Source organism: Phoxinus phoxinus (assembly GCF_949152265.1).
Source record: "Phoxinus phoxinus genome assembly, chromosome: 8".
NCBI lineage: Eukaryota > Metazoa > Chordata > Actinopteri > Cypriniformes > Leuciscidae > Phoxinus > Phoxinus phoxinus.
Window position 1 is genome coordinate 10,185,642 of NC_136883.1, and position 13,561 is coordinate 10,199,202.

A 13,561-nucleotide genomic window follows, 5' to 3' on the forward strand; every position below is an offset into this window, starting at 1 on the left:
ATCTATAGTAGGCCTATTCTATACTCTCCGCTCATCTTCACGTGTATAAATGTAGAACAGCATGTTTTTTTTTAGGGCTTTAGGGTTTAGAGTAGAGACTATTATTTTGTGTTATTGAATTTGTCATGAAGATGTGACCATTTCTTGCTTTTATGTAGGCTTATTAAATAATCGTAATGTACATGTAAAAATTAAATGAAATAAAAAGGGAGGGGGTGCCCTTTTTCAGTTTCAACACATGCCCCTCAAAAGCTCCGTGCACGGCCCTGCACACACACACAAACTGAGAATCAGAGATTTATTTTACATCTTGTGAAAATGGCATTTTACCACCCCTTTAATAAAAAGGTTGATAAATATAATTGTGATGTTCATAAAATAAGAAAACTAAATAGTCCATGCTTTATTTTAGTTTTTTAGTTTTCTGCAAATATTTTGCTGTATTTGATTGTGAGCACCACAGCCAAAATAATGCTGTTGACGCATGACATATTCTGACCACCAGATGTCGCCATTCAGACAGCAATTCCCGACACTAAATACAGAACATTGAGAATTTAGAATGGATTCCATGTATCAGGTCAGTGTGCATGCACAATATTTACAATACTTTTAAGAGTATCTTAGACTGTGTGTGAGATGCAACAGTAGGTGATAAAACTGAGCAGGGTTTGTTTGCTAGGGTGGGCCAAACTCATAATAAGGCTGACCTTGATTCAAGTAGGCTACTATCATCATTTAACTAGCATCATTCTGCACCCTTTGAGTCCTTAACTTGTCTGACCCTCTCATTGTAATCCTGATTTGATCCGCTTTTTCTTTTCTAGAAAGAAGGCCATCTCACACAATTTTACAGGTTCCAGATAATTTCATCAATTTTATTTTCATTATTTGTCTTTTTAATATAGAGATTATTTTATTTTAAACCCACATCTCTCTAACTGTTTGTACTAACATGAGTGACTTCTTAGTGTTCGTTTTAACCTATAATCCGGTTAGTATCCCCTCCTCTCATAAACCGTCTCTCAGAACATAATGTAAAAATCTTAAAATGACATTACTGGTCATCAAACTGTCACTCTGCTGATGCTTTGGTAATGACTTTAATTGTCTATTGTTTGTTTAAGTGTATATTGTGACAGTCATCATTTCTTCTTCTTTTTGCCTTTTTTGCCACCTTTAGACTTGGATTTGGTTGCTTTCTTAGGTGAACCCAGTCCTCTGCGTACGAGAGTCCCCCGCCACCAGGCCTGGATCTGAAAAGAGATACATGAAACAAAAGAGAATTAAGTATATTAGGGTATATATATATAAGTATATTTTAAAATGTTCTTACCCATATTGCAAATGTGTGGATAATTCTGTTTTTGCCTAGCACCAAAAGTGAGTAGGCAACTATTTGTGGCTTTCTTCTTCTTCTTCTTTATTATTATTAGTTTTCTGATTGAAGTATACATGCTTTTTGAAATGTTCAAAGCATTGTTGTGTAACATGCCAACAGCTTAATCTGCTGACATGAAATTTACTATCTATATACTTACCACAAAAGGATTGGACTGAATTCAGAATTTTAAAAAAAGAAAGCCTTAAAAATTAGCTGGAATATGAGTGTCAAAAATAGGAAATAGGAAAAATAGAAAAATACTTTACTGAAGAAAGGAAATTAGCACAAAAAGACAAAAAAAAAAAAAAGATTTCATTAGTCTAAACGCTTGTTTACACCGTGAACGATAACTATAATGATAATCATAACCATTAAGTTAAAAAAATCATTCTAACTATTTTTTTTATTTTTTTTTACCAGTTTGTGAACTAGGAAAACATTGAAAGCCAATCAAAATCCTTCCATACTGTAAAGTGTGTGCTGCAATCATGTGTTATTTGTGTAATTTTGTTATTTTGAAATTCTTGATGATTCAAAGATCCAGGTCCTTTCTCCGATGTCCCCGCACAATCTCCTACTGTGTCCCAGTCAGTCCTGTCCGACTCCCTGGTCTTGACCCTCCTGGAACTGCTGTCTACCCTGGTGTCGCCCAGCTCCTCGGCTCCACCCTCTCCGCAAGCTCTCTAGCCCTCTGACTCTGCCCTTAGGCTTCCACCTTATGAATCCACCTTAGCCTGTCAGCACATCGGCTCCACCTCGGCTCTGCTCTCCCTCGGCTCCAACATGGTTTCCGGGCCTCCAACTGCACCTCAGGCTTTCACCCCTTCTGTCTGGGTCTCTATGGCTGCGTTCCAGTCCACTTTTAGACACACACTTGCAAACTTCCTTAAGCATTTCCCCTCTGGGAATCCCTGCCGCAATTTTGAAGTACATTCCACTTCGTGAAGTGGACGAGGGAAGTTTATATGGACAGATCCTCTGCGAGTCAACTTCATATGTACACTTCAGGCAGCTCAGTATACCACAATGCAACACAATTGTGATGCAACTGAACGCATATTGCATTTAATTTACCCCACCACAAACAACTCTATTATATATAATTATTATTATTCTTGTATTATTTAAACAACTCAAACACACCTATATACATATAGAATGCTGCATTAAACAATTTCGTAAGAAAAAAAAAAAAAAAAATCAACCCCATAGTGGATTCTAAGTGATCAAGGGGTTAGCACGTTCCAATTCAGCCTATTGCAAAGGTTCCGCCAGTAGTGGGCAATCATGCAACGTAAGCAATGACATACATCTGAGTAAATGAGACGGAGGAAAGTTAGCGAGTGAAGGGCGTGACCATTTTGGACTGGAACGCAGCCTATGTCTTCCAGCTTAGCCTCCGTCAGTAGGTTCCCAGGATCCACCTTGACCATCCATCAGTGCTCCACCCCTCCCTCATTCGTTTCTGCCATGGAATCACTCTCTGCCAGCTAATCCAGGGTCCTGTCCGTCGCAGTTCTGCCCCCTCCTCAAAAACCTCCTCTCTCCCTCCCTCTACTGTTGGACTACTAATTTACGGCAAAAAGACGCACCCTCTGGGAAGGGTGGAGTATTGTTATGGAGTACTGTTATAAATGTACATGTATATTCCCTGTTTTGTTTGGTTCCCTGTAGGTTATTCTCATTATGTATGTGTAGATTGTGTTTAATTGGTCTTCTGAGTAATCTCTGTGTTCATTAAAGATTCCTTGTCTTTATTTTACCTGTGTCAAGCATGGTTTGAATGGTGCTAAAACTACATGAGCGGGACATTATGCAATTAGAACATAACTGAATAGTGTATTTATTGTCCAATGAGGTGGATGCTAATATGGTTTTCAAAATAGTTATCGGTAGAGTTTTTGTTCTTGGTGTGAACAGGCCTTAACACAAGTTTTGAGACTAGACAAATCATAAAATTTAGACTAATTATGCCTATTTATACTTTTTTTTTACACACACACACACACACACGCACACGCACACGCACACGCACACGCACACGCACACGCACACACACACACACACACACACACACACACACACACACACACACACACACACAGGTTTAGCTCCGCAGTACTTGAAGGAGCTCTTAACGCATTATAGTCCTTCACGTCTATTGCGATCTCAAAATTCTGGCCAGTTAATAATACCTAGAATATCAAAATCGACTGCTGGCGGTAGATCCTTTTCCTATTTAGCACCAAAACTTTGGAACAGTCTTCCTACCATTGTCCGGAAAGCAGACACACTCTTGTCAGTTCAAAGCTAGATTAAAGACACATCTCTTTGACCTAGCATTCACATAATACATTATAGACTTCTATAATTCAATGTTAGACTGCATAGATTTGGTCAGCCGGAACTGGGAACACTTCCCTTAAATACTCGTTACATCATAAGAAGAATGGCATCTATGATAATTTTAGTGTCTTTGTTTATCCCGAGGTTTTCCTGCAGCCTGTCGGATCCAGGCCGTATCCGGATCTGACGAAGGACCTTCGCCTGGACCCGATGACAACGCAGTGCTGAAGTGCCAACTAGTCTCTCCCTATGGAGGATCCCTTTACCACTCTACAGATAAAGCATTGCTGAAAATTCGCGTATCTACCCCGTAGTGATAAAATAAAATACAATTCTGTATCAAATTTATAGGCAGGACAAGTAGTTTATTTAGGCTTGGTTTGTAGAGAATTACAAACATGCGCACATATATTCAAACGCACATAACTATAGAATTAATCCTTGATGCGCACGTGAGCGGCATCAGCGTTTCTCACAGGTTCGCGTTTAAAGTCTGTGTAGAGAGAACGGTGTCGTCTTAGCGGCCTCTAATTTAATAGCAAATTATCCTTTCGACGGAAGTGAATCAATCAAAACTAACTTTAGCTCGAAAATAACATTATTCAAGAACCGCTATAAAGCCAAAACAATCTGTTACCTTAAATTATGCGTTTATCTCTGTAAAGCAGCTTTGAAACAATCTACATTGTCAAAAGCGCTATATAAATGATGATGACTTGACTTGACTTGACATCATAAATCACCTTGTTTGTCTTACTATTTAAGTTGCTGCGTTTTTAGTTCTCATTTGACCGGTCACGTTAATGTTAAGTTTGCTCGCCTGCCTTTCAGATTGTTTGCTCGTATGGATTATTAAAGCCGTTTTTTTTAACCTGATCTTCATCTTCATGTGCTTCCTACAATTTAAAAACACTTACACAAATATATATATATATTACATTTAATTCAATTCACGCTTCGCAGGGAGGTTTAATTGACAGGCGATGTGACCAATCATAATCCGCCATCTGCCGAATCCGCCATTTTTGTCCGACAAAGCAGTCAGGAGAGTTAGTAGATTAACGTCGGTGGATTTTAACTTGAAAAACGATGTGTACTGACGTCTTTCCACGGTTGAAAAACATTCCCTATGATGTTCATTCATGTTTATTTGTTACTATAAATTAACTAGAAAGATGATCGGTTCACAAGCAGCTTTAACTGAGGCGCTACAGCAATCTGTCACGACACATAAAAATTACCAAATTTTAAAGTTTAGACATTGTTTCATATTAAAAGTAACCTGCTCTGTCCTGTCTTTTAGCGCGTTTTCAGTGTCCTCTTTGCTCCGCAATGTATTTTTCATGCGTGAGAGACATTTGTATAGTAACAAAGACTATAGACTTTGTGAATGGTCAATTGTGTTTGCTCTTTCTTACATGCCTATAATTCAAATTAAACTCAAATTCAGGGATTAAATTAGAATTCTCATTTAAATTCTGAATGATACTCATTGAAGTTGCACAAAATTCACTTCACAAACAATTTAATGAAGTTGCTGAAAAAAACACCAAACACAAAGTGCACATAGGTATCAGTTCCATTAAGCCCCGAAAATACCAGATTTGGTAACAGCATCAAACTTTTACTTTTCCTAGTTTTCCTAGAATGAAGCTATACGTTACCTTAGTTGCCGCATCTCTCTCCTTCTGCTCTTTCTCCAGCTGTGCACGCAAACGTTCCTTCTCCATCCTGTCCTCAATGATAACCTCTTGCATGTCTCTGCACTGAGGTATAAAACGTTTTTTTGCAGCTTATTGATACTGACTCTCAAAAGGAATTTTAAAAGGAATGCAAATCAGGTTACAGTTAACATGAAACACAAATGCTTTTCATATAAAAACCTTTTTGGACAGCTCTTGAATTCGTGCCTGGCTGTTGTTTCTTTTATTCTTTAGAGCAGTGATCTCTTGTTCCTTCTCCTCCATGTCTTTTTCATACCGCTGGATCCAAAACTGGAACTTTTCCCCTAAGTTCTTTTAGGCACAAACAGTTCAGTGTCAACGATTTGACGTTTTGAAACACCATTAATAAAGTACTTTCTATGTAGTATGAATATGGGTAGTTTGGATGAAATTCTGACTTATTACATCCGCCATGTTTTTACTGTCACATTAACTATACCAACATGAGTTGCGTGGCTTCATGGCTATTCACAACTCCTCTCGGTGGCCTCATGGGACAGTACAATGTTGATCAGATGTGCACTTCAGAATCTCACCGGAAGTCAAGTCATAGAGTAGGTTATCTGGGTACTTGAAGAATGTACTACATGTCTCACATTCTGTTTTTCACCAACTATAAAGTAGGGACGTAAACACATTCGGACGCAGGGATAGTTCAAAATAACATTCGCAAACAGCATAGTAAAGTCGTGTGGTTGGAACAACTCTCGAACTGTGGTTAGAAGCATAGTTACTCATTATCAGGAGCACAATAACTAGGGGAAGGTTAGGATGATTTCAGGGGGCCTTATCAGAGAGGGCAAATTTAACAAAAATGGACACTAATTGCCATCTTGAATTAAATAGCAGAAGTTATTATTCCATCACATGTGCATGACGTCATTAACAGCAGTCCTATAATGTTGAACCAACATACTTCAAACGACACTATTATTAAGATTGCATTTACACTGCAGGTCTTGATGCCCAATTCCGATTTGTTGACTATTTTAGAATTTTTTTGATGATCTTCTTTTAAAAGTGACACATATCCGATATCTGCATTTACACTATATACTTGGTGAAACAACCCAAGATAGACATACTGATCCAGAAAAAGGAAGCAAAAACGGATTTGCAATGGATTCGGAGGAAATGGCAATACAAGCTTTTGCTTTCCAAACCATCTTTAAACATCATATATACATTGAGTTGAGCCTTCGTCCTCCATTGCTCCATTGAAAAGATTCATGTGATCGCAGTTGGTGTCCACCTGAGTTAACGTCATTTGCCATCACGCTTTTTCAATTATGTATGACTCGCATTGACAGGGGAATATCCTGAAGACCTTGATTTACTTGATTAGCTAAACTCTGCAGGACAGTGGCCCTCCAAGAGCAAGACTGGACACCCTACTCTATACCAATTGTGGTACAATCAGTTCTTAAAGGTGAACATCCCTGCAAGTACAAATCTAGTTTGTTTTAAAAAGCTTTATGAATTAAGTTACATAAAATTAAGTTGTGCTTCACTCACTGCATGTTGTCTTTTTAGGAAGATCTCCATCTCCATGTGAACATTCTTTTCCTCCTCAGTTCTCTCTTGCAGCATCTGAGAGTGCAACCAAAAGTGGAAGTTGTAAATCAAAATGTGATGGTTATGTGGGTTTTACAGTATGTTTGGGTATCAGAATTATTGGAATTTTAATTATAAACATGTTAATTGGAAACTGAATTTGTAAAAGTCCTGACTTCTGTCACTTGACCGTATTGATGTAAAAATGACCAAAATGGCAGTGACAGTTACTGTATATAGTTGCGTAGCTACCCAAAACGCCATTGTTCCTAAATGGACTTTCTTTCTTCCTCAATATTTAGTAAAAGCATAAAGAGGTGTAGCTCAAATGCCTTACCAATTGAGTTACATTCAACAACACATAAACCTAACCTTAACCCATGTAGTTACATTACAGTATATTACCAGTACTTTCTTGGATTACTACGCTGTAAGTACACGTACTGTAAAGTAAAGTGTAGCGGTTACATTTTTTATTCTAAAGGGATAGTTAACTTTAAAATGAAGACATTCTGATAAATACCTCAGTACTTTTTGTCCATAAAATGAAAGTCAGTGGGGTCAGATGTTGTCTGTTCACTAACATTCTTCATTTGTGTTACAACTTAAAATGTTGGATAAATATTCTGGGTTGTCACTAGGACTTTGATAAGCAGTTGCCTGCTATAATGTTTTGTGGTTTCTAGTACACAAAATGATGCAACATAGAGGTTGCAGAACAAGTTGTCAAACACACACCCCAACTTCATCTTCCAGTTCTTTCTCTTTGTGACTGTTGAGTTTCAGCCCTTGGCAGACTAGCTGTTCGGCACAGCTCTTCACAAATTTCTCTTGTCGGTTTGTCCTCACCCTCATGTTCTGTACCTGCTCCCTCAGATAGTCCAACAACTTCTCATGCATCTGGGAAGAAAATGTGTTGTTTATTTTCAGCCAGACTGCAAGCCACATGTGTATGTAAGCAGGTTGGCAAGGTAGCCAAGGCACAAATAGCGTTAAGTCACTAGTGCTAAGCCGGTCTGCAAGGTAGCCAAGGCGTGCACAGCCTTAAATCACTAGTGTTAAGCTGGTCGACAAGGTAGCCAAGGCGCAGAAAGCATTAGGTCACTATCTGGGGGGAGGGGAGAACAGCTTGCTTTCTCACTCAACATCATGTGTATATTACTTGTATTGTCTATTTCTCTCATTACCCTGTGCAACTGTGTAGGGTAAAAAGTTGCTTTACAAATGTATAGCAATACTGCCATACAAAGGCAAAATACCTTAACTCGCTAGAGTGTGGAACTGAGAAAAATGACTTTAAAGATTTTTAGTTGTCCCGCCAAATTACTTATAGCTAGGATACTTGAAATCTGGCAATTAGATGTTTAAGTAATGAAAAGTATCTACATAAAAAAATATTGAGCTCAAACTTGACTTTTGACCACTATTTTAAAGTTACTGTACTCTGTCTCTGTATTGTCAGCAAAAAGTGAGAAGTCATGCCAAGGCAAAAGGCAGTAACTTCCACATTATCAATATTTGGTTGCTGATCACCATTAACAAAATAATTTTAGTAACACCTGTATAAAATCTAGTGATCATGGTATTTATTTTGTATGATTTACAATTACTTATAGCCATACTTATTGCTATCCTGTGCTTTGATTGCAGTCTGATGGCATTAATACATTAGACCTGGCAAAATACCTCCATAGCGATAAAGAGTAGCCTATCTTCAATAAGACTTGCTAAGCGCGCGTTCAAAATGATCACGATAAAACAGATCCTCGCACACATTTGACAAGGGAACTGGTTTTTAGCGGTGAATCTGAAAGACGCATATACTTTCACATTCAGATAGCCCTCATCACAGGCGCTTCGATTCGTGTTCGAAGGTGTCACGCTTCTCGTACGTTCACGAAAAATGCAGGGCTTTTCCCTTTGAGACTCAGTGGGGAGCGCGTTCTGGACTACCTCTTTTCAGCATGCGGTGGTTTCAGCTGTCTGCCACATTATTCGCTTATTCGCTCGTCCGGCGTATTTATTCGGACGCTGATGTATAACCCGCTTGTAACAGGTGGTCTGATGTTGCATGCACGCACCAGTACTCTTGTTGCTTCATGACATTGTGCACCAATATACAGTACCAGTGTTGCTTCATTATTAACACATGTGATATATTATTCCCGCGTTGGCTCGACCGTATTTAAGGCGATTCTGAAGGCGCCGGCGAAGTTTTGGCACTCTGCCAGCTAGATGTACGAGTCAACTCTGCATATATCATTCGCGATCGATATTGCACGTTTGTTGATGGAAAAGGCTACACAGTGATTTCTATTTTAATGGACAGTAAACAAAGGCAGAACACCGTACAATCTGATAGGTAGCATTATTTGATAGAACACCAGCACAGTAACTTCATATTGACGCACGGCTAAACAAAGGCAGAGTACCGTAACTCAATTTGAGCGTTCCAAAACAAAGCCAAAGAGCGGTAACTGGAGTTACGGTGTTCTGCCTTGGTTTCTCATGGGCTTTTGGAAGTTACTGTTAAGACAACCCATACTTTTTCCAAAAAAAACTACGGAATTAACTCAAGATACTTATCCACATGATAAAGGAGGTCTTGAATGTGCCAAAAATATCAATAACTAATTTTCGACCAAAAATGAAGTTACGGTCTTTTGCCTTTGCACGGCAGAATAGTCTTCTTACATTAGCATTGCCATATCCATTACCATGCCAATCTCTATTCTTTACAATACCAATCTCCCGAGAGTTGTCATGACAGGATTACCTAGTTCTGGCATGGAATTCTACATGTCGCAGGCTGATAGGTCTAATTAATTTGGTAGCAAGTAGGGCTGCATGATTAATCGCAATTTCCATGTAATCGCACTTAAATCAAGATGTCATATCGCAAGGGCTGCGATTATTTTGTAAGCGCAGCTTGTCATTGATGTACGGCTCTGTTAACGCTGCTCCATCTGAAAGCACTGTGAGTTTGAATCACTTATAACGTGCATTTGAAAAAACAACACGCGTCAAACAGCTTTCCAAACATGAGAAGCATTTAATAACCTCTTGTCCAACAAAAGACAACATTTAATAACATGCTTTTACTCCAAACTCACTTCATAACGACAGTTGAGCATCCTTCTGTGAGATGATATGGCTTCTTACACAGAATAAGGCAGTTGTGTGTTTATTGGTCATGTTTAATCAATCAAAGCATTTCAATCTCTTGTTTATTCAATTACAGAGATAGGGATTTCCTGCAATGACGGGCGTTATCTACTTCTGTGGCAGGGCATATTTGGCATGTCTGCTAGAGAGCGCCCTCTGGTGTTCAGATGGAGCAGCATTTACTACAGATCAGCGCACTGCACTGACAAGCTGCGCATAAAATAATCGCAGACTTTACCAAATCGTGTGTGGTTTCAGTCCGAGAACATCATTATCTAGAAAGCACAGCTGATTGGTTGTTGTTGCATCAGTGGCCAATGAGCTGCGGCTTAACATTCAAACAATATTCGGTGGTGTTGCTGTTAGCAGTCTGCAGCACGCTTTCAGAAACCCTCCACCTTTCCCAGCTCCACCTTGTATAGATCTGCTATGAGGTTAATTAATGTATGTTACACATGCAGCACCAGCAGCATGACTTATGCGCATTTTTAGTATTTATGCACATCTTGGCGTTTTCATCCAGCAGTTTTTGATACAATATCCCAAAATGTGCATTAAAAATAGGTGGATGGAAACATAGCTTTTGTTGTCATGAAAGTTAAGCACACTTCATGCTTTACAAACAACAGTGAAATATGCACAGTAAAATCAGGAACATTATGTTAACTGTGTTCAAGTCAAATTAAATATGAATTAATAAAAAACGTTCTATGTAAAATGACACAGATGATTACCTTGCACTCCTCTGTTTTTTGCTTGCGAATGTCAAGTAACTGTTTTTGCAGTGCTTTAATCCTGAGACGACCCTCTTCCTCCCTACAGTTTGTGTAAAATGCGGTGTATGTTCACTGTTTGAGGCTACACAGAACATGATATTTTGGGGTAAATAATTAGTCAGTTCATGTTAAGACCTGTTTATTATGTCCAGAAGTTGGACTTTCTTCTTCCGGTCCTCTCCTACTGCTGACAAGAGACTTTGAAAAGTGTTTTTCTTCTGCAGCTCGAGAATTAAGTCTTTTATCACGTCTGACATGAACTGCCTATGGGATCAAAGATGATGTGGAAACGGTTTATGAAACATTAAGAAATCTTCAAATCAGTAAATAAATATACAATGATACATATATAAATTTTCAGTAACAGTAAATAAATATGATATTTTAAACTTTAAATTAAAAACTATAGCTAAAACTGTTAATTACATATAATGCATCCCTATAACATTTAGATAACATATAACATACTTTAAAGAAGTGTGCACGCATACCTGTCTCTCTGCACTTTGGCCAGGTTTTCAGGAGTAAGTAGACTCTCCTGAATACTTATTTGCTTTTGGGATTTGTGTAATTCTCCTGTGAAATCAGACAAACTGCTCCCAGCCATCAGTCGGGCAGTTTTTAGATGCAGTTCGGTATTTTGCTGCTAAATACAGAGTGAAAGAGAGAAAAACATGATAAAACCGCAATGATGGCAAGCGGACAATGAGGTGTTCTATTGTGTGGTCAGCTGGCAATAAAACCATACAATGAACTCCATATTTTGTACTTTATCAATACACTTGACATCAAATTACATGAGGCGAACTGTCTAATAAATGTGCAATAAGTTGAGTAAATCTCATGAAACATCTCAAGAACATGTCTAGGTCAAAATCATGATAAAAAAATATTTTTCATGATAAATTAACACATTTTACCACCAATAGTTGCAGTATTGCTTGCTGTAATTGTGATATTGTCATGATTCTGCCTAAGGCCCCGTTTACACGATGGGAAAACGCAGATATTTCTCTGCGTTTTGGCCTGTCATTTACACGAAAACGCCGTTTTTATCCCAGAAAACGATCATTTCTAAAAACTCCGGCCAAAGTGGAGATTTCTGAAAACGCCGGTTATATGTTGTCGTGTCAACTGGGAGAAACGGGGTTTTAGGTTCTCTCTTGTCGATTCTGAGGATTCTGATTGGCTTGCATGGCTTTATCCTTCTCCCTACACTGCCGCCCATAGGTTTAGCATAGTTATAAAGGCGCTCGACGGCGTATTTATGCGGGTTGTGTGCACGATGTTATTATTGAAAACGGAGGGGGAGAAATATTCGTTTCTCTAAATACCCGGCTATGTGTAAATGTGGCCTTAGTGTCCTTGATTTTCCCTGGTTGTAGGGCAGGATCATGACAGAATCATGTTTAGTGTACAAGTGCATGGCCAATTGTTTGGGCCATGTGCTTGTGTTGTCTCGTTATGTAACCCCGCCCCCTTGTTATCCTCGTCTTGTGATTATTGCCTAGTCAGTTTCACCTGTCCTTGTCATTAGTGTTCCTTATATAATCCCCATAATTCATACTGTCTGCGATTGGGTTCATCCTTCCACTTCATAACAGATATATTACATAAATTACTTTATTATCTATGGGGTAAAATGTGACCTGGACATATTTTTGTCAAATGTATCCAGTCACTTAGTTATACAACTATTATAAAAAGTCTAACCATGAACAAATAGAGAAAATTATTTACAGACAAGTTGACTGGGGGATCCAAACAAAGGAACAAAGGTTGCATTAAAAATATTAAGTTGAAATCTAATTCAAAGTTTATCTAACAATTCTGTTGCAACTTTAACAACTTTGTTGTTTAAAAATAAGCATACTAAAATTTTAAACACAATTTGGATTTGTTGCTACTTTAAACCCCTTAAAGTAGGCCGCATCCCCCCTTTTTTAATAGACATGAAAATGCACATTCCGAACTTAAATGGTTGTAATTCAATAATGCTTTGGAATATAGATGTAAGATTGGTCTTGTTTTAAAGAGGACATTTGGCAGATTTGTGTAGAAGTGAAATAAATTAAGAAAGTTAAACATAAAAATAGTTATAGAAGTTTGTGTTTATGAAAATGTACAATGTTAAAAATTGTATTCATATTTTATATAAAATATATATTTTCAAAGCCTGGTGGACTAAGAATGCAAAAAAAAAATCAAAGCCAAAAATCTGAACAAGTTGTGTTTCAGATTTTAGGTTGATATCTCAAAAAATAAGCTTTCAGTAAGATTTTATTAGGACGCAGTACCAAACTTTTTCACTAGGTGACATTACTGCCCATATAAGGGCGCCTCCATTTCCATATGTTGTTTGAGTGATCTGAACCATTATTTTTACAATTTTCATACAATTTATGAAGTAGACATCCTATTCAGAAGTAGTATTGGAAGTTTGGCAGATTTTGAAATGAACTCAACCTCTAAGAAACACAAAAAGAACACGTATGTGCATTATAGCTCGCTACCACGTCACAAATGGTGAATCTATAATTTTTTTCTTTATATTCAAAACTTTTTTTTCTAAAAGAATTGAATGGATGTGTCACGATCACCGACTCCATGAC

General features: G+C 38.0%; 1 protein-coding gene across 5 annotated transcripts in view; it reads right to left on the minus strand.

Moving 5' to 3' along the window:
- Positions 1 to 852: 852 nt before the first annotated feature.
- drc9 (dynein regulatory complex subunit 9) overlaps positions 853 to 13,561 on the minus strand; it is a 40,334-nt gene continuing 27,625 nt past the window's right edge. For 2 of the 5 annotated variants that reach the window (XM_079620247.1, XM_079620249.1), the window contains 8 exons: positions 11,441 to 11,595; positions 11,085 to 11,213; positions 10,908 to 10,989; positions 7,747 to 7,908; positions 6,970 to 7,044; positions 5,614 to 5,745; positions 5,395 to 5,496; positions 853 to 1,256 (listed from right to left, as the gene is read on the minus strand). In XM_079620247.1, coding sequence (XP_079476373.1) covers positions 1,146 to 1,256; positions 5,395 to 5,496; positions 5,614 to 5,745; positions 6,970 to 7,044; positions 7,747 to 7,908; positions 10,908 to 10,989; positions 11,085 to 11,213; positions 11,441 to 11,595 — 948 coding nt within the window. In that variant the 3' untranslated portion in view covers positions 853 to 1,145. The remainder of the gene's footprint in view (positions 1,257 to 5,394; positions 5,497 to 5,613; positions 5,746 to 6,969; positions 7,045 to 7,746; positions 7,909 to 10,907; positions 10,990 to 11,084; positions 11,214 to 11,440; positions 11,596 to 13,561) is intronic. The other 3 variants (XM_079620248.1, XM_079620245.1, XM_079620246.1) reach the window with 2 other exon arrangements.